General features: G+C 39.7%; 1 protein-coding gene across 1 annotated transcript in view; it reads left to right on the top strand.

The window, feature by feature from the left end:
• The window catches only part of PCDH15 (protocadherin related 15), a 2079434-nt gene that overhangs the window by 1916965 nt on the left and 139506 nt on the right, over positions 1-22963 (top strand). The window contains exon 30 of the mRNA XM_073596339.1: positions 20166-20342. Within this exon, the coding sequence (XP_073452440.1) occupies positions 20166-20342 (177 nt within the window). The remainder of the gene's footprint in view (positions 1-20165; positions 20343-22963) is intronic.

Raw genomic sequence — 22963 nt, 5'->3', positions numbered from 1 at the left:
ACCAATCTAAGCAGCTGTGGTCGACTAAGAAATAGTCTAGACGACTGTATGATCGATGAACGTTGGAAAAGTGTGTGTAGTTTCGTGATTCTGGGTACAGTATCCTCCATACGTCTACAAGATGCATATTGTAGATGGCACGTTTTAGGGCCCGTAATTTAGGAAAAGATATAGAGGAACGGGATGTCGATGAATCCAAGGGTGGATCTAGGGGTGTATTAAAGTCCCCCCCGAGTATGAGCTTACCCTCTGTGAAACCCGCCAAGATCTTTAAATACTGCAAGGCCGATGGAACTTGATGTATGTTAGGCAAGTATATATTAGCTATTGTAAATTTAGTCCCCCAAAGAGAGATTTTCACAAAAACGTACCTTCCCTGGGGGTCTGCCATATGATCGAGCAGTTCAATAGGGAGTGTTTTATGAAACGCAATAGATACTCCCTTAGATTTTTGTACCGGATTGGTACTGTGGATCCATCTATTAAAGTATCTACCGGAGCAGGAAGGGGTGGATTCAGAGTGAAAGTGGGTCTCCTGCAACAAAAGTACGTTGACTCGTCTTTTGTGCATCTGGTATAGTATTTGCCCACGTTTCGAAGCGATGTTCAGCCCGTTTACATTGTATGAACAAAATTTCAATTGGGGGTGTGAGGTCACCGTGTGAGCCATGCTGGAGCGCTAGAGGTTGTATAGAAGAAAAAGCAATAAGAGATAAAGAAAAAAAAAAAAAAATATGCAGGGCAGTTCGGGGTAGGATGAAAAGACAAGGTGAAGTACGGAGGTGGGGGAATAAAAAAAGAAAATCAAAAGAAAGGAAAGAGAAGAAAGAGAAGAGTGGGAGGATAATGGAAGAAGTAAGGTGTAAATGAAAGGACACCTAAAAAAAAAAATGTGTCCGAAAAACTAATGTGTTTGCTAACGCAAAACACTGCGTGAGATATCACGCTTTAGGCACAAACAGTGCCTGTCCTACTTTGGGGGGAAGGTCGAGATGAGTGGGCCTGAGCCGTGATCCCGACAGCGAATCAGGCATGTATAAAATGTATGTGGCACACTGAACATGTAGAACATATGCGAAACATGAAGCATACGGCATCTTAACGAGAACAGATGAGAACAATCAACAAAATATAAACAGCGGATAAAGTAACTTGGGATTATATAAAAAATAAATTGCAATTACATTGGCTCCCACTTGTAGAGAGATCATTTAGCCAAAACTATAGCACGCGTATAGGGGGAACAAGGGGGGCGGGGGACCCACCCGAGGAGGCACCCAATCGCTCCACGTGTGGCGCCCTTTAAACTTATATTCTCCTAAGGCGGAGATTTATTTAGACCGGAGGCAAACCTCTCTTCTGGGTAGCATCCCCCGCCACACCCCCCACCGCACGCCACAGAGGGAGGTAGTGAGGGAGAACAATTTGACACAAGGCAGAGCATTTTGTAAAAAACAAAAAAAAACAAAAGAACAAAACGTTGGTGTATTGTAGCATTACCTGATGCCCTTCATAGTGAGAGACCTAAGGTGACCATAGGCTATGTTCTCTCCCGAACCCCAGCCAAGTAATACATTGGCGAAGAGCAGGAAGAGAGCCAATAGGTCCAAGCCCTACTTTCCCTACAGCTTTAACCCAGTTTTCTTGAAGTCTTGGGCTTTAGGGTAGAAAAGCACAGTTCAAAAATGAGAGTAACTTTGCAGAACAACACAAGCCGTCTATCTTCTACCAACGTCTGAGTTAATCTTCTGGAGAGGTAGGTCGTCTCATCCCGGGACCAGAAGAGACTGATCTAGATCTAGGTCGCCTGCGGCGCTGTGGGAGTGGACCAAGTCTTAGCTGTCTCGGACTATCGTCTGGAGGGTCTAGCCAGTTCAAGACGTCTACCGGCTCTTGTTCAATAAAGAGGAAAAAGTCAGGTAGTTGGTCCGGGTCAGAGAGCGTGAACCTGCTGTCTCCCCGTGTCACCTTGATGCTGAAGGGGTGGCCCCATGTATAGGAGGCACCGGCTTGCCTTATAAGGTCTAGTAGAGGGCGCACCACTCGACGCATGTATAGTGTATTGCGAGACAAGTCAGGGTATAGGTGGATCGAGGCTCCAAAAAAGTCCACCGAGCCCATGCTCCATGCTTTCCGCATGATCTCCTCTTTTAAGGTATAGTAGTGAACCCGACATAAAACATCGCGGGGGCGTCCATCTCTGGCCCCCCCGGCCCGCCCACCCTGTGAACACGATCCAATTCAATTGGTGATGCTGCCTCTCTGCCCAGCACTTTATTGAGGATGGATATGACAGTGGGTTTCAGTTCTGCTCCCGATGTTGCCTCAGGTAGACCTTGCAGTCTAATATTATTTCGGCGACTGTGATTTTCGCTGTCTTCTATGCGGAGCTGCTGGTGGCGCAGGCAACGGAGATGTGTCGCGGATGTGGATTCAAGAGCTGTTATACGTGCCTCATGGTCATCTTGAGCAGTATTTAAGACCGATACCGCTTCCTCATTAGCTGTGACTTTTTGTCTTAGAGCGTTTAGTTCTACTTGTAGGGAGTCCTCCATCTTGCTTGCCCATGATTCGAAATCAGTTCTGAAGGCAGAGAGGAGGGCTGTGGCTTCTGTTCTAATGGGTGCTCCCGACAAGGGATGAGGGGTTGTCTGGAATTCCCCGGTGTCTGTGTCTTGCGATGTGGCTGACCTTGTAGAGGAGGCTGATGTCTCTCCTCTGGAATCTTGGAGTTTCTCATTTGTGTCTTCTGTCATGCAGGCTGCTGCTGGAGTGGCGGTGGGTGGCTTGGTCCTCCCCGGGTTGCGGCCGGGCGCCATTTTATCTTTAGGGGTCCGGGGATCAGTCGGCACCGTTCTGAGTAGATACCTCTGTATGGTGCCTTGTTGTGGGTCAGCAAGCTCTGAGGAGTGTGTGCTAGCTGCCGCCATGTAAAATGCAGGTGTGCTATATTGTGGGGATAGCCTGTAGCTGTCGGGATGGCACGGGACTCAGGGGTGTGCGGCTTCAGCCATCCATAATTGACTGCCCTCTATCAGAGCCCCTGCTTCCACAAAAATGGGGGGGACTGGGGGGGGGGGAGGGCAGGCCCGAGAGAGCTGCAGTGTCTCTTTTTCAGTGCGGATGTAGATCCCAAGTGCTGCATGCGCAGAGGCACAGGGAGGGGAGCACAGTCTAATTATGTCTTGTTAAAGTGTGGGCCCGTCTTCACTGCTAGGCCGCAAGATGGCGGCCGGTGCCGGCTGTCCCCAAACAAGAGGGCAAAAAAACAAACAAAAAAAAAACAAAAAGAAAACTGGTACCTGAGTCTCTGAGGTCAGTGCAGGGGTGACCACTGCATATGATGGTGAGCTGGGCGTCCCCTGTACCACCGATCGCGGCACTCTGGTCCGGTAGTGCTGGAGGCCTCACAGGCCTCGAATCTGCTGTAGGCCGCGGGTATCTAAGGCCTATTTCCGTGTAAGCTTCCGCGGGATCCTGGGTCCCCACTCAGTCCGGTCTGCCTCTGGATGCAGCAGTCTGGGCTACAGGCCGGCCGATCGTCCTCCGCACCGGCGATCGCAGTACGCGAGGCCGGGGATGCTGGCTGTCTTGTAGGCCGCAAGATGGCGGCCGGCTTCTAGTATAGGGCCGGCCGCGGCCTGTGAGTATCTCGATCCGCCGGCGGAGCTGGTCGAAAGACCACAGGGGTAGTGCCTCCAGTGCCCAGCAATCGTGTGATATGGTTGGGGAAAGATTTTATGCTGCAGGTGCTGCGGATGGCAATGGATTGCAGAGGGCTCGGCGGAGCTCCTCCGCAGCACGTCCACCCACCTCGACGTCCGGACACGCCCCCCCTGGCCTTAATTCTAAGTGGTATGTGTGGAGGAAACCAGGAACTGCTCATCACCTGTCCAATACAGTCCCAACAGTGAGGCATGGTGGTCACAACATCATACTGTGGGGATGTTTTTCAGCTGCAGGGACAGGATGACTGGTCGCAATCGAGGGAAAGATGAATGTGGCCAAGTACAGGGATATCCTGGATGAAAACCTTCTCCAGAGTGCTCAGGACCTCAGAATGGGCCAAAGGTTTACCTTCCAACAAGACAATCACCCTAAGCACACGGCTAAAATAACGAAGGAGTGGCTTCACAACAACTCCATGACTGTTCTTGAATGGCCCAGCCAGAGCCATGACTTAAACCCAATTGAGCATCTCTGGAGAGACCTAAAAATGGCTGTCCACCAACGTTTACCATCCAACCTGACAGAACTGGAGAGGATCTGCAAGGAGGAATGGCAGAGGATCCCCAAATCTAGGTGTGAAAAACTTCTTGCATCTTTCCCAAAAAGAATCATTGCTGTATTAGATCAAAAGGGTGCTTCTACTAAATACTGAGCAAAGGGTCTGAATACTTAGGACCGTGTGATATTTCAGTTTTTCTTTTTTAATCTGCAAAAATGTCAACAATTCTGTGTTTTTCTGTCAATATGGGGTGATGTGTGTACATTAATGAGGAAAAAAATGAACTTAAATGATTTTAGCAAATGGCTGCAATATAACAAAGAGTGAAAAATTTAAGGGGGTCTGAATACTTTCCGTCCCCACTGTATATAGTCTATTTTTTTAAATCAGTACAGACATTACCCATAAACTTTAGAGATGAGCAATTATGTGTGGCTGTTTGTGCAATACTGCAAAACATTAAACAGAAGCTGTGGAAGAAATAGAAAAATATAATGATATGGTATACCTGAAAACTATGCATAAAACAAGGAGAAAAAGACTACAGTTTAATACAAATGTATGGATGTTTATGTAGTGGCTAATGGCTTACAAAACATGAAATAATAGGATGTTTTGTCAGCCAGAGCTCCACTCCAGTCTTCTCTAATTGATATGGACATCTTTAAAAGCATCTACAACTATATTGCTTTTGTCATGGAGACAATGGTTCCTTGAACTATGAATATGCCACGTGAAGCTGGATAATGTATTTACCACATCAATATTGATATTATAACCTCTTGAATGGCACAGCTCTCAGAAATTTGAACTTTGGTGGTATTGGAAACTATTTATAAGTACTCTTGAATGGCTATAGTTATTCTAAGATTTTTTTTTTTTGCCTTAAAGTAAGAATGTAAAGTACAGTATATTGTTTTTGCACTGCAAGGACCTGCAAGTTTATGTCTGCAAGGACCTTACAGTCTTCCCTACTGCACATGCATAAGTACACATACTAGGGCCAATTTAGACAGAAGTCAATTAACCTACCAACATGTCTTTGGATTGTGGGTGGAAACCAGAGTACCAAGTGAGAACCCCTGAAGCACTGGGAGAACAAGTAGGTAATGTACTTATATTATAAATTACTGGTGGGTTAAGTGCACATGACCATGCTTTTTCTTATTGAACACATTTCAATATAAATCCTAACAAAAATGTAAAAGATTGGTCCAACATGACATTTGCTATATTGATAATTTTTTTATATGTTTTAAGAACTTTGGTCTGTTTGGAAATAAAACCTAAAAGCCGTACATAGATAAACAGCTAGACATATCAGTGCAGCTTTACCAGGACCAGAGAACATAAAAATTTAAGGTATCAATCTATCTATCACAACACAAACAGTACATTGGTGTCCGTTTATGAAGCAGTGAAATCTATTCACTGCTTCGTTCTCCGGCATTCACAGTGAAGATCTTTCTCCTCTGTGTGCCTGTTTATGAAGCTTTGTAGATCGCTTCACCTTCGGAGGAGTGAAGAGATCTACAAATGCTTCAAACAGTGGAGAACGGCCCCTGATACTGGAAACTCGTGAGACTTTACGAGATTACAGCACCAGAAATACAGAGATGTCAGTTTATTAAGCGGTGATAAATTATCACCGCTCAATACACGGACCATTAATGTTAATAAAATAATGAGTCCCCCTACATTATATACATATGTATACACACACACATTATATATACATGTATATACACACACATTATATATATATACATATACACATTATATGTATACACATAAATATGACAGGGGGACATGCTTACAGTGTTGGGGGGGTCTGAACGAGGCATAAGGAAGTTAAAAATCTTCCTCCTTCCCCCTCAGATCCCCCCAGATTTCCTCTTCACTCCCCGATTCACCACCTCTGAGCTGGTGAACCTGGGAGTGTGAATTCTGACTCAGATCGCCAGTGAAGCGGTGAGATCACCGCTTCATGAACTGGCCCTTACTGTGTAATTCATGAGGATTCTCCATGTGTAGAGATAATCGGCGGGAGAACAAGTTCAAACATGTTCTCCCCCGATTATCACTGTTTCATAAACTGTTTATGGACTGTGATCAGCGGTGATCCTCGGGATCACCGCTGATCACTGCTTCATAAACGGACACCTGTATGATCCAAAACATCTAGAAGTGCTATGAGAGTGCCATGCCAATTTATTAAAAGTTCAAAAGTGCAGGTTTATCAGTCTCTAATTGAGATGACAGAGGGTGTAACAATCAATGCATTTTAGAGCTACACAACCCCCTTCCTCAGGGAACCTTTAAAATAAATTGGCTGTTGCATCTTGTGTCACTCTGATAAAAGACTGATAAGCATTTACTTTTGTGTTTTTGGAAAACTTGTGTGGCGTTCACATTGTGCTTCTAGTAATTTTGCATTCTTCCTAGGGTGCTCCCTGGGGCCCCATGCTGTATGTGATCTGCCATAGTCAGAGCACTATACTTCATAAATAAATCTTTCCTGGATAATGGATTAAAAAAGGCCAGATCAAGCATTCAAATCCCCTCAAACCGTACCAATTAATCATCATGAAAAGAATAATGTATTTGGTCACAAGATAATACATTTAAGAAAATTGTTAATTTCAATTTTAATATTTTTTTTATGGAAGATGATGATACAGATACAGTATCTCACAAAAGTGAGTACACCCCTTACATTTTTGTAGATATTTTATTATATCTTTTCATGTGACAACACTGTAGAAATGGCACTTTGCTACAATGTAGTGAGTGTACAGCTTGTATAACAGTGTAAATTAGCTGTCCCCTCAAAATAACGCAACACACAGCCATTAATGTCTAAACCACTGGCAACAAAAGTGAGTACACCCTTAAGTGAAAAATGTGCAAATTGGGCCAAAAGTGTCAATATTTTGTGTGGTCACCATTATTTTCCAGCACTGCCTTAACCCTCTTGGGCATGGAGTTCACCAGAGCCTCACAGGTTGCCACTGGAGTCCTCTCCCACTCCTCCATGACGACATCACAGAGCTGGTGGATGTTAGAGACCTTGCGCTCCTCCACCTTCTGTTTGAGGATGCCCCACAGAAGCTCAATAGGGTTTAGGTCTGGAAACATGCTTGACCAGTCCATCACCATTACCTTCAGCTTCTTTAGCAAGGCAGTGGTCGTCTTGGAGGTGTGTTTGGGGTTGTTACGTTGGAATACTGCCCTGTGACCCAGTCCCCGAAGGGAGGGGATCATGCTCTGCTTCAATATGTCACAGTACATGTTGGCATTCATGGTTCCCTCAATGAACTGTAGCTCCCCAGTGCTGGCAGCAATTATACAGCCCCAGACCATGACACTCCCACCACCATGCTTGACTGTAGGCAAGACACACTTGTCTTTGTACTCCTCACCTGGTTACTGCCACACACGCTTGACACCATCTTAACCAAATAAGTTTATCTTCATCTCATCAGACCACAGGACATGGCTCTTGTAATCCATGTCCTTAGTCTGCTTGTCTTCAGCAAACTGTTTGCGGGCTTTTTTGTGCATCATCTTCAGAAGAGGCTTCCTTCTGGGATGACAGCCATACAGACTGACTTGATGCAGTGTGCGGCGTATGGTCTGAGCATTGACAGGCTGACCCCCCACCCCTTCAACCTCTGCAGCAATGCTGACAGTACTCATACGTCTATTTCCCAAAGACAAGCTCTGGATATAACGATGAGCACGCACAGCTTCTTTGGTTGACCATGGTGAGGCCTAATCTGAGTAGAACCTGTCCTGTTTAACCACTGTATGGTCTTGACCACCGTGCTGCAGCTCAGTTTCAGGGTCTTGACAATCTTCTTTTAGCTTAAGCCATCTTTATGTAGAGCATAAATTATTTATTTCAGATCCTCAGAGAGTTCTTTGCCATGAGGTGCCATGTTGGACTTCCAGTGACCAGTATGAGAGAGAGAGTGAGAGCGATAACACCAAATTTAACACACCTGCTCCCCATTCACACCTGAGACCTTGTAACACTAACGAGTCACATGACACCGGGGAGGAAAAATGGCTAATTTGGCCAAATTTGGACATTTTCACTTAGGGGTGTACTCACTTTTGTTGCCAGTGGTTTAGACATTAATGGCTGTGGTGTTGAGTTATTTTGAGGGGGCAGCAAATTAACACTGTTGTACAAGCTGTACACTCACTACTTTACATTGCAAAGTGTCATTTCTTCAGTGTTGTCACATGAAAAGATATAATAAAATATTTAAAAAAATGTGAGGGGTGTACTCACTTTTGTCAGATACTGTACAAAGATGATAGATTATGGATTGCTATGTTGCATAGAGGAAAATTACATAAGGGATGATTAACAAACAGCTTATGCTTTGGATGAACCATGCTTATTATCTTGCTTCATTTGATGAAAAAGTTGATCTGATTCACTATTTTGTGAACACAGGCAACTCAGCAGTCATTCATGTCACCAGCCTACCAAATGTGGAGAAGTATCTCAAATAATACATTCGTCCATTATAAAAATAATATATGTGCTTACTGTGTAAAAAAGGATTGCTTATATTATGCAAAACTATTATATAAGCTATATGCAATATTAGAAGGATATAAAGGACATAAATGTGATTATGTAAATAATCTTTGATATCAGAGTCCATACACATTTTCTTATCTCACAGTATTCCCTAAATTTGCATGTGGTTTTGGCTTTACCAACAGGTATGACAACATCTTAATGATCGATAATTGCAAGCCTGAAAACAGTTCTCCACAACAGTGTATTATTATTATTATACAGGATTTATATAGTGCCAACAGTTTGTGCAATGCTTTACAACATGAGGGCAGACAGTACAGTTACAATACAATTCTATACAGGAGGAATCAGAGGGCCCTGCTCATTAGAGCTTACAATCTAGATTTTACACTATGTCATTTTTCTTTAAATATGCATATATATTCCTATAAAAATGTGTAACGCCACAGAAGCACTGACTACATGCAGGCTGAAACCTACAAAGACATTTCCCTTCTTTTTGAACTGATCTGAACAAAATTTGTTTTCATCAACAGACCATCAGGGTTGTCATAGCAACTAGCACAGAGTTCATTTTATTCTCAGAGGAACACTGATAGTTATACTTGCACTTTATGTTAAAGGGCGTTAATCTTTTTATTATTATCAGAACTTTGCAGAAACCTGATTTTAAGAAATAAGCAGTGTAACAAGAAACTAGTGGGTTAAAGATTATGAAGGAAATACACAAAGAATTGCCACTCTGTAAAGATTGTCCTTTATAAAACAGCATTGATAAAAAAGAGCGGACAGTATGGGGACTTAAGATAATGTAAAAATACTTCTCCTCTATACTAAAAACGGTTCTTGTTTGCTGCAATAAACTGTGTCCTCCTCCTACTCTGAAATGTTTTTTTTTTTAAATGGGGTCATGCAATTTCCAATTACATCTTTAAAATCAGGTGAAAACCGACAGTACAGATTACTCGTTAAGCAGCGTGTTGTGGTGCTATTGATTTTTATGCTGGGTTCACACTGATGCGGTCTACCGCATTGCATATCATTTGTACAAGAATCACACCAAATTCCTGTACAAATTACATGCAAATTTAGTGCAGTGTGAAAAACACCAAAACGTGCAGGACCTTTTTCTTTTTTGTCCGCACCGGAATCAGAATGCATTGGTGTTCAGACCTGATTCCATCCGATTCCATAGATGGCACTGCATTCTGCAAACTGATTTGGGGGTGTCAATAACTTTATGTTGACACCCGCAGCAGTTTGCAGAGCACAGTGTGAACTGCCTGCGATTCTGACACACAGGAATCACTGCATCAGTGTGAACCCAGCCTTAATTTAACCAGCAGACCTCAACTGATGTGCATATCAGTAAACCATAATGCAGAGGTATTAACCATGTGATAATAAAGGATCTGGTGCATTTGTTATTTACTTGATCCCCCTACCCCCTTGCTGAGTCCTAAGGCTGGGTTCACACTGGAGAACTCAGCGGTTCACAGCTGGAGTCCGGTGCATCTCCATTCACTGTTTCAGGTCCGATTTCAGCCTGAAACAGACCAAAAGACGAACAGGACTCCTGTGCAATTCGCACAGCAGCCGATGCGGAGATATGTGAACCGGCTCCATAGAGAGGCGGTCACAATCTCCTGCTATGCGAATTGGATTAAGAGCCATACCCTCATCTATCATCCGTGGTCACTGCCATCCATGCTGTAGCACATAGGGATTATGCTACATGTTTAACCACTTGCCAATTGCGCTATAGCCGAATGACGGCTGCAGCGCAGTCGGATAACTCTGGGAGGGTGTACATTGACATCCTCTCAGAATCCTCTCGCGCACCCCCTGGGGTGAGCACCCAGGAACATCCATGACCACCCAGTCCAGAGGACCCAGTGCATCACAGATCACGGTATATTATGCGATTGCTCCGTCAAATGACGGAACGGCCACTAGTAAACAAACCGGCGTCACGTCCGGTTCCTCTCTCCCCTCCCCGTACCTATTGGTACAGTGTGAGCGGAGAGGGGAGAGATCGGTGGTAGCAGGATGTGTAATGCCCACAGTGCTGATATGTGCCCATTGCAGCCTCATCCAGCCATCCATCCATACCCAGCCATCCATGCTCAGCATACTCATCCATACTCTGCACACTCATCCATTTATCCATGCTCACCCATCTATACTCAGCATACTCATCCATCCATCCATGCTCACCCATCCATACTCAGCATACTCATTCATCCATCCATGCTCACCCATCCATACTCAGCATACTCATCCATCGATCCATGAGAAATAACCTGCTAATATAACAATTTTGTGAAAAAAAAAAGACAAAAAAATCTTGATTTTGCAAAGAATTGTGGGAAAAAATTGCAACTTCAGAAAACTCACCATGCCTTTAACTAAATACCTTGGAATGTCTAGTTTCCAAAAAAGGGTCATTTGGGGGGGGGGGGTATTTGTACTTTCCTGGCTTGTTAGGGTCTCAAGAAATGAGATAGGCCGTCAGTACTTCAGGTGTGATCAGTTTTCAGAGATTGACACCATAGCTTGTGGACTCTATAACTTTCACAAAGACCAAATAATATACACCAATTTGGGTTATTTTTACCAAACATATGTAGCAGTATAATATTTGGCCAAAATTTATGAAGAAAAATGACTAATTTGCAAAATTTTATAACAGAAACGAAGAAAAATGCATTTTTTTATGGAATTTTCGATCTTTTTTCTTTTATAGCACAAAAATAAAAACCCAGCAGTGATTAAATACCACCAAAAGAAAGCTCTATTTGTGTGAAAAAAAGGACAAACATTTCATATAGGACTTGAACTTCAGCAAGTCATCTTCAACACGTCTAGATGCCTAAATGTATTAAGTTGCTGCCATGTGATTGGCGGATTAGCAATTTGTGTTGTCAAGCAATTGAACAGGTGTAGGTGTACCAGTAACCTGTTTCAGCTGAGACAAAACATGTTGAAGAAAGCTGTTTTTATCTGTGAAACTTATTTTAAAGTAGAACTAAAAGCCAGAACATTTTTTCATTTTGGATAGAGTAAGGGAGGGTTATAACCCCGAACCACCTTGGGGAGATTGATTTTCACTTTCTGTCCCATAGCCAAAACAGGAAATAAATCTGTACAAAGTGAGAGAATCCCTAGTTATCACCAGGCCAGCTGGTTGTATATTATTCAATTTTCTTTAGATTTACCTGTAAGGCAAGGGCCTGCCTGATTGCATACAAATTGAAAGTGTATATGTTTGATCTCATATTTTAATGTTTTGGTAAATCTAAAGAAAAAATGTGCAAGAAAATTGTATGATGTATGGCCAGCCTAAAGCCTTGTACACACAGTCAGATTATTGAATGAATTTTTGTCAGTTCTTTGTTGGATGCTAGTCTTCAATTGAAAGCGAAGAAGGTACTAACCATCAGAAAATTTTCGGACGACATAATTCAACATCAGAAGTGATGTAATATGTTGAATTGTTTTGTATGTGTTCTTTCATTTCTGAGCATTCCTAGTCTTGCTCTTCAGATTTTTTTTGGCAGAAAACTGTACTAATGAAACGAAAATCTGATGTTGTGGTCAAATCAGACAAGAATTTTGGAGCCTGCACATCCATTTTTTGTCTGACGAAAATTCATAATCGGCTGTCAAAAGCAGCATACTAATGATCAGAAAATCAGCAGGTCATTCATCAGATGAAATTAAACTTCAGATTTTCTGACTGTGTGTACGGGCCTTAAGACTCCATACACATTATTCGATTTTCTGCATATTTTTGTCTTCAGATTTACCCAAATGATATAATATAAGGTCAAACCTTAAGAGTTTCAACTTGTATGGATTCAGGCAGGCCCTTGTACTACATGGTTTTGGTAAATCTGAAGACAAAAATCTACAGAAAATCTAATATTGTGTATGAGACTTTTACTCTATGTGATAATGGTAGACATAACAAATAGAGAATAATTTTTTTACTTAATCCTATGCAAGCCTAGGATAGTGGAGCACAGAGATGGAGGACAGAGGAGATAAAGGTATCTGTAGCTTTAGGACTCATTCACATCTAACAATTTGGAATCATGCTAAAATTGTAGCAAAACACACAATGCATGTTTGTGTGCCATTTATACTTAATGGCACACCAAACATATTCCCAAAATGGTCATGCAGTAATAGTGGTAAAATGCAGATAAAAAAATTGTGCAAAGCTTGTTGCCCAAAAAAGTGCATGAGCTTCTTTTGTGCAACAAAAAAGTGAATGGGCTGCTCCATGTGTGACATGCGGAAATGAATGTCAATTGCCCCAAAAAAATTGTGACCAGAAATGAACATTCGTACTACTTGAAGTGTAAAAGAGGTCTAAGAAACTTGGAAAGGCAAACACCTGTTACATTAGTATAGATCCAGATGAAAATCTGGCCTGAAGGTTTGGGGGTTGACTGTTGGTAGTGCTTTGAAATGATAAAGCACAGTGACTGCATTGTAAATAGTTTGGGATAGTGAAGTTTACTATAAAGGAAGAGATTTGTGAACTTTTATTGATACTGAATGTTGAAATTCATATGCTTTAGTGCTGTTTCATAAACAGTTTAAGACTGTGTGTTTCTGGAATGCTGTGGGCACTGTTTATTGAAGAACATTATATCACAAATTATTGATACTTATACATGTTCAGTCAGTTTTTTGCTTAATATAGATTGTAACCCACAGGTGAATGCAATGTATTCACAGACATTCTTGTGCTGGCTCCCTCCACTGAATATGTTCTACATATATACTGTATATAGCAACTGACTTATGCCCTCATAAAAAAATTCCCTGGCAGGCTCAAAAGGAAAATAATTTTTAAATATATACAGAGGGCAAATACATTTTAGAACACTTTTTTTTTATTTTATTTAGTTCATTATTTATTTATTTTTCTCTACAAGGAACCATCCAGTCCCTGTCCCATAGGAGCTTACACAGCAATGTCCCTGTCACAGCAAAATAGACTCACATACTGAACAAAGTCTAAACTTTTATGAAAGTCAATCAACCAACTAGTCACGGCAAGCTTAACAGCAACGTTATTTAGGTTTTTGACTTCTGTGTTTAAGAAAGCGTTGCAATAAACCACCTTGAAGTCTATAGAGAGAAAATCTTGTTATTTCATTCTGTTAATTTGTAGGGATACAAAAACTAAAACTAAACTAAAAAAACTAAAATGAATTAAATAAATACATTAACAAAAAACACTGAATTGTCAGCTCTCCCTTACAGCTCCAACATACACTAGCAAAACTGGCTGCTGGGAGCCCACCCTTTTGTATAAAGGGGGCTGGGTTATCTATTCCCACAAATGATTGGCATTGTGACTTTGTTAACCAGGGGTATAGTGTACTGCATTATAGGTTGTTCCTTATCTCTGGTAATGAACCTGTGAAATTTTTGGTCGAAAGTTTGAGATTCACAAACTTCACAAATCCCAGGGATTTACTGTGAAACCACGGTAGTGGGAAACCCCAAACATATGTTTTAATAACCACAATAAAACTCCATATTGATGATCTGTCATTGATTTAGATGGACTGAATCTAGAAGTACCATCATTAAAGAGTAACTCTACTTTTGTTGAGAAAAAAAACATTCCACTCTGGGTGATCTATGTAAGGATTTGAACAAACTTTGTTGCAGATTCCTATCTTTTGTTATTCTGAAAGAATAGATGTTTGTCTGTTTCCATGTTCTGAGAGAATCTGTATAGGAGTGGTTTTATAATTATCAATCAGCTGCTGCACCTGCAGGGCTCTAATGAGGCAAGCTGCACGATCAGCATCCCTTTAGATGGGATTTCCCAATCTCACAAAAAATACATTTTTTGTTGCAGGGGATGCTCAAAATCTGAATCTGGAATCTTGTATCTTAGTGCAGACTTCTCAGAAAATCAGTAAGCCAATCACACAAGCAGGAAATGACATATCTGGGGGGGGGGTCTGTACACACTTTGTGTACAGGACTCCTCCAGGTAGCCATATTGCATTTTACAGAAAATTACACTGCTGCAGAATGAAAAGGAAAGGTAACTAAAAAGGTAACAGGTAAAGGTTAAAATTGTTTTATTTACTTTTTTCCCCCCACAAAAGTGGAGTTACCCTTTACATTATGTAGCAGCGACAGCACCTCTATGCCCACTGTAGATTACAATGTTCCCTGTAACCTCTTGAGCTTCCTGCTGATGCAAATGCCTCTACCCATAAATCACATGGCTAAATTCAAACTTTGCATTTTAGAAATGCATGCAATTATGTATGTTGTTAACAAGGCTCATGGCCCGTTTTTTGTGCATTGACAGGCAATCATTAGTAGACATGTGCAGAATATAAAAATATGTTTTGTTTCTATTTGTTATTAACACAAATTTGTTCAGTTAAATTCGATTCATTAGTTTAATTAATTTTCAGGATTTGTTTTGTTTATTCGTTTTCAAATCGATTTGAAAAGTTTTCAAATCAATTTTAAATAGTTTTCAAATCAATTTTGAATAGTTTTCCAATTTCCAAAAAGAATACAATAGAATAGAAAATAAAGGAATTGAATAGATTTTTTTTCTATTCTATTCCTTTATTTTCTATTCTATTTTATTCTCTTTGGAAATTGGAAAACTATTCCATTTCAAAAAGTTTTCGAATTTGAAACTATTCAAATTTGAAAAGTATTCGAAAACTATTCGAAAACTATTTTGTTATTTCGGATTCATTTAAATTTGGTACTATTCTAATTCGGAAATTTGGATACATCCAAATTTCCAAATAACGAAAATTTGTCAGAATTTTATTTCGGAACGAAATGAACCTGCATGTCTATTCATTAGGCATATTAACACTCTATGTTCTGTATGTCCCTGCTCTTTTCAGTGTTCTCAAAAACATTTGTTGATGAAGTAAATTCCATGAAGATTATTTTTTCATAAACATACATAATGGCAACACGAAATATGGATGGGTCCAATTGATCTGAATTACATTTCTGTGTTTGCTGCATTTCCCCTGCTTTGGCAGACTGCTGTAGCGGTATTGTTCTTCTGGGAAATGCTTAGAGGTGAAAGAAGCTGCTGTCATACAGAGACAAACTTCTTTCTCTTTGTTGGGTGCTCACCTTAAAATGTTGTTCTCTGCCTGTCATTAATCATATGCAGCAAAAGCTATCCTTGCTGCAGGAAAAACCACAGGTATAAAAGTCTGAAGTGTGCATACAAATTGTATCACCCTGTTAATAAATAGTAAAAAAAATAAGAACAAAACCCAATTTAGTACCTGCAGCATTTATATTACAGCTCTTGTTTGAAGATGCAAGAAGTGTAATACAGTGAAGGATGTTCTGTATTAGAGTTTGTCACAGAGTGTGTATGTAATTGTTTTTATATACAAGAGCTGTTACCATACATCAGGAATATACTGCAAAACCGATCATGAAATTGCTAAAATCCAGAGAGGAAAAATAAATGTTCCATTATAATGTACAACAACGTTGATCAAATATATATATAAAATTACAATCACAGTTTATAAAAAGAGCTAGATGATATAAATTTGGGGTAATGCAGTACCTGCATGGGATTTTCTATTTTTTTTTGTTTTTTACAGTTACAATTGTGATTATATTTCTATGTTATTTGCAAGCAATGCTGTTGTTCAGAGCACATATAGCCTTGAAGTACCAAAGACACATAAACAAGTATATACAAATATAAAAAAGAGATAAAACAAACCCCACTCTTATTAATGTAAAAAAAAATAATAAACACAACACAATAATTCTTCTACATAGGTGGCTCAAACTCTTTACAATAATAAAAGCTATTAAAGTCTCTCTTGGTCTATACCACAGTATGCACAATTTTAAAGTGTGTTTTAAACAGACAATTTTTCAAGAGAAAACAGAGGAGTAAAATTTAGGGTGTAACATGTTCAAGCATCCCCTCCTCTCACCCTAGCTCCCCTTCCCTGTAACAATGGGCAGGGGTTTCTCTCTCCCTCAGCCACTGTCACATTTGAAATAAAAAAATAGTAAATACACAGTTTTTCTGCAACAACATATACAGTATATGTATTTGTTTTCACAAAGGTGAACTTATCCTTTAACTATCACTTGAAGATGCATCAGAACCATTATACTGCACAAAGTCTCTCAAAAGTGCAAGATAGCTTAATGAAGAAAGATAATTGTCAATTTATCATGCTAAATAAAAATGTGAGCATTTAAAGTGAGCACAGGCTATTTAATAATAGTAAATCTACACTTTTCAGAATAAATTCTTGCTTTACTAAGCAGTGTCTACTCTGCTTTTGTAAATCAACACCACTGATGATAGTGGCAATGTGCTATAGAAATCCACAGCAATTCAACTATAGGACCAGAAATAGACAGTTAACCATAATAATAGATATTCAGGTACGGTTTTATAAAGCATTGAGATTACAGATTTCTCTGTATCAGTTACAGTTCTGACTCCCCAAAGTTCCCATTTACAGATTTGAGCACCGATACTTCTTGTCCTCATATGTATAGGAAGTGGGGAGAACAGTTGTCACTGAGGCAGAAAGAAAAACATTGTCAGAAGTTCTAAACCTTCTTCACTCTAAGAATTTGCTTTTGTGTTTCTCTGCTTGGAGACATTTTCCATCACTTTCTATCCTGAAGGTGGAAAGCATGGTGGACAAACATTACAAAGAAAACCCCCCCCAAAAAAATATTTGGCAGAGATTTGACTTTAACCTTTAGAGTTTATTAGCCTTTGATTTATTTATCAAGTTGATTTCCAATTTTATCAGAATTTCCACATCTCTGTGTCCACCATCTTGTATATAAATGTGCCTCCTAATTCTGAATATAGGAGAAATGGCAGACAAAAATAAAAAAGAAATGCAAAACGAATTCTGAACAATGCAGAAGATCAATGATGATACAAATGAAGGAACATCAGGAAAAACAATCTATTAGCTTAGATCAATAGTTTGAAATGAAAACCATTGATCTGATATATCAGAGATTCAAGGGAAATTCACTGTATAAGAAAATAGGCTGGGTTCATCTGTGAAGGGGATTAAATAAATTACTAGGGCCGCGAAACAAACAATTGCCAAAGCTTGCAAATCTTGGAAATCACCATCCTTAATAATTGCTGAAACTAAAAATAGAGTCAATCAAGCAATGATCCATGCCAAAACAGAGGCTTTAACTCAAGATAATCCAACTTTGAGAATATATGGAATCCCTGGGTGACTCACTTTTGGCCTTCTAATTTTGATGTTTCACTACTAAGACCTTGGTAATCTCTTCCATTCTCTGCATTCATGGTATGTGTTTATTACCATGTACTACCACGGGGACCCCTACTACCTCTCATTTCTTTCTTACCTATCTATTTTTTCTCCTACCTAAGATTAGTTTTTCTTTTATCCTCTTTCGTTCTCCTAATTTTTCCCCCTATTCTCTCTCTCCTCTTTCAATTTACTCTTTATATAGTTCTGGTAGCAGAACTTTTATTTCCTTGGTTATCATTATACCACTTGTACCTGGTTCCAATATGTAGTATAAGATTTTAGATTCTATTATAAATAATTTCTTTTTTTATGTTTATTTAAAAACTATACTCTTGATAATAATTAAGACCTTTTTTATCTGAGGTCATCTTCTATTAACCTGGTCTAAGTTGGTTTTATCCTCTCTTATACAATGTATGATGCAATATTTGAGTAGTTAGATCCATGCTAAAACTGTTTTAGTTAAACTACTTTTAGTTTATGTTGGAACTACAACTCAATATTATTACCATATATGTGATCTTTTATTTTGCTGCCACCATATGTACATATGAATACTAATTGTTGAAATTCAATAAACAAATTTGACAAGAAATAAATTACTAGGGGCACCCAAAAATCAGTTCATGCAAAAATCAATCTGGTAAGGGTAAAAAGTGGTTCAGCAATGGTTAGGGAGCTGGAGGTGGTGCCCATACTTTGGAGGATTTTTTATATGGTATGCAGATATTTTGATTTGCCAATAACTGTATTGCATCGCATCTAATGCCGCGTACACATGACCGGACTTTGCGGCATACTTTGCCCGGCGGACTTTTCGACGGACTTCACGATGGACTTTCTGAATGAACGGACTTGCGTACACACGATCAACCAAAGTCCGATGGATTCGTACGTGATGACGTACGACCGGACTAAAACAAGTTCATAGCCAGTAGCCAATAGCTGCCCTAGCGTCGGTTTTTGTCCGTCAGACTAGCATACAGACGAGCGGACTTTTCGAACGGACTCAAGTCCGTCGGATAGATTTGAAACATGTTTCAAATCTAAGTCCATCAAACTTTTGAGAAAACAAAGTCCGCTGGAGCCCACACATGATCAAATTGTCCAACGAAATCCGGTACGGCGGGCCAAGTATGCCGTAAAGTCCGATCGTGTGTACGCGGCATTATTCTCCCTGAATCATCTCAGAAGCAATAAGTGCCATAACCATGGCAGAGTATAAATTCTTGATCAAAAGTTATAATTAAATACTGCACTCATTCGTTTTTCTCAATCTGATAACTAGAGCAGAATATTTAATACTTTAAATCCTACAGACTTGAACATTGAACAGCTGCTGATAAAACACAGGCATTTACTGTTGCAAGATGCAGTTTTAGGTTATTTGCATCTAAAAGTTTACAAAGGGTCTTTTTATTTTGTTCATTATGTTTTACCTTGTTAATATATTTCAATAAAGAGATTTTATAAAATAGCTACTTAGGAAAAAAGTATCTATGGCAGAATCTACATTTTAGGATATTTTTCAGATAAGCTGTTTTCCTTTTTACAGAGCTTGTATTAATTTTGCAGCATGGAGTAGTCATGATAGGATTTTTTTTTGCATAATGTCTATTTGTATCATTATAGTGACCAAACAAGAGTGCACTGGTAATTAAATGGTGGACAACAGGGGTGATATGGATACAGCAGAAACTGGAGCCTACATTTATATTAGTTTCAAGCTGTAACCCTTTTGTTTACTGAAGTTGGCATGTGTGCCTGGCTCCACTAAAAACAGTATTAGATTAGATTTGAATTCCAGGGTCTATTGTGTTATTCTGCTCTTCAAAGTTTACCTTTCATGCTAATGAATGTCTTTTTTTTTAATGTTATACTAATAAAGCTTTATATATTTTTTTTCTTTTTAAAGTTATTGTTATGTGGTACCTCAAAAGTTCTGATCCAGAGATAAATATGCTTATAGATATGAATATTGAGGGTGAAGCACAATAAGGAGAGCCAAGTTAACTAATGGACATTTTTGCTTGTTTCTTTTTTATGTTGGTAGCATTTTAGAGCGTTATGTTCAAGACCAAATTCCAGGTGCTGCAGTTGTAGTAGAATCAATTGGTGCCAGAAGATATGGAGATGGCTTCTCTGAAGAGGACTACACTCAGTGTGACCTGATGATTTACGCTGTTGACCCTCAGACAAACAGGGCGATATCACGTAATGAACTTTTTAAGTAAGTATCTAATTAACAGATAAACAAAGCCTTCTTATTCAGAGTTTATCCTTGCCCTCATTTACTGTAATTGTTTTCAACATATGAATATAAGTTAAAACAGACAGGGCACAGGTTCATATTAAAAGAGTGATACATTTAATAGACCAAAAAACATCTCTTGACATTGTAGTAAGTGCCTCTGAGAAAAAAGAATCTCCACAGTTCAGACAAGTGCCAATGAGTCCCAGTAAAAAGCCAGTGGAAAACCAGAACTGATGCCATGGACCTATTCTGCTAGTGTATGTGTGCAGCATCAGTGGCAGTCTGAGGAGGCTTCATTTACTTTATGTACGATGCAGAGCAATATAAAGGTGATAAATACTTAAATGTACCTCAGATTTTTCTGCATCAGATAAATGGTGCCTTCAGTATCTCAAAGGAGCACCCCAGAGCAATTAAATGTGGGCTCTATGATTTTCCAAGCACCATTTAGTGTAAATTTGGGGTGAAAGTATTCCTTAAAGGTAAACTGTACAAATACTCAAGAAAATACAGCCTACCAATTCATGGCTTTTTATCATTTCATTGCATGCCTGGTTATACAGAGTCACCTAGTTATGTGAAAATACATTTTATAGAAGTATTTTTTATTATGCTTTAGAGTACCATCGTGTTTTTGCATCACCTAATCGCTAACGTATGATTATAAACCAGCCAGGGATTCCCAATTAAACCTACTGTACAAAAACAGCAAAAATATTTACATTTGTGATCCATCCCCACCTCATTATAAAGAATGTGTGCTATATATGTTATTATTTCTCTCCATTACATTTTAAAAGGTTAGGAATGCATTAGATCCCTAGGTAAAATAGGACATAGCCGATGTCAGAGGGTCTAGAAGAGACACAGCCAAAAAAATGCTGAAGTTGTTGTAGTAAACTATTATTAAAAACTATTTAAATAAACTGACAGTTATAAACCATCTATTTAAAGCCTCATACCTCTGTAAACATTAATTATCAATAAACATGATAACAAAAAGATGCTGTTCACCAAATTTTGGATCAAATGGATTAGGTGTATGCAAAAATCCAAACTGACGTTTTGATATTGATAACAGAAGCTGATTTACAAAAGGTTTTGAGAATTCTCACAAAATAAATTTTGTGGAGGTTCACTTCAAATATCCAATCACGTGCCAAAGAAATAAGTAAATGGGTTTACTTTTCACATGATTGGATAATTTAAGTAAGTCCTCTTAAAAACAATCTGATGTTAGTACAGTAATCTCCCCTGCTGTGCTATTGTGTTCTGACAGGGGGACACCCCTCCTGCTAGAACACTCCGGTCAGCGCTCTCAGCCTTTGGCTGCCGGGAGCCAGTCGGCAGACCTTTTTCGGTCATGACCCTTCTGTTGGACTGGCTGCCATATACACGGGACATTCAGACCCATTTTTATGGCATTCGGCCCATGTGTACTAGACTTAATGTCCCAACAGCCAACAGAATAAACACTTTGCAGGAGAATACACTTCCAAGAGAAGTAACCATCCCATAAAAGTTTAAACATCTTTAAATTGCAGTACGAAACAAATAGACAACAAAATAAATGAACAACGAACAAACCTTTATAATATGTTCTATAGAATACTAACTACTCCATAGGGGTGGTTTAAGTGGTAGTAAACCACGGCAGTTTAAAAAAAAAAAAACACCTGTAAGGCATTTGCATAATGTGCTAATATGCATCACGTAACCATGTACAAAACAATGACACATGCCATTTAAATGATTCCAAAGCCTCTAGCTATATCTTCAGTGATTACCAGAAGACTATTGTAGCAATAGAAAAGGTGTTTATGTACATTATTTTTTAGTCAAAGTAAACAACACAAACTGTACCATGGAATGGTTTCCATATTACTTTTTCCAGAATCTTTCCAGAATCATAGGGGAAATGACTTACCATGATTTTGGTAAACTAATCTGCTGTCTGTGTTATTTTATTTAGTGGGAGTGGGAAGGATTAGAACTTCTGTTTTTTTCTGTTTTACTGCTGTTCAGGGCTTGCATTAGAGAGATCTCCCCCCTTAGTCAAAGTGATAATGTGTCACGTACCAGGCTGGAGGCTGAGGTGATGAGAGCGCTCCCCTTGCGGCTGAGTGCAGAGCACCCCTGGAGATGAAAACAGAGGATGCTATGCCCAGAGATGCACGGGTTGCCTGCAGGTGAAGCTGTCTGATGGTTCCAGGAGCAGACACCCAGGAGCAGAGAGGGTGGTCACAGCCAAAGATTCCCTGGAGGTACTGGTGGATCTTAACAGGTGGAAAAGCAGAGACATCGTCAGAAGCCAGGCCAGGGGTCAAACACAAGAAGGCAGTCAGAAACAGACAAGAGCAGGTCCATGAAACAAGCTGGGTTCAGAGCCAGGAGAGAAGCCAGAGCAGGTCAGGATAAGCTGGGTCGGTAACAGGTAATCTAACAGGAGCAAGGAACACAGGATACAGAGCTGACGATAATCCAGCGATTAATGAGAGCACTTGGAGTCCTTATATAGGCCAGAAGAACACTGGTAATTAGCATGTTTTGCATACACACGTTAGCCATTGCTAACGTGCATTCTCTGTTATGCGCCG

The sequence above is a fragment of the Aquarana catesbeiana genome, linkage group LG08 (assembly GCF_042186555.1).
Source record: "Aquarana catesbeiana isolate 2022-GZ linkage group LG08, ASM4218655v1, whole genome shotgun sequence".
In the NCBI taxonomy this organism is placed as follows: Eukaryota; Metazoa; Chordata; class Amphibia; order Anura; family Ranidae; genus Aquarana; species Aquarana catesbeiana.
Note: the sequence above shows the minus strand (reverse complement) of the source record. Positions and strands in the feature narration are given on the sequence as shown.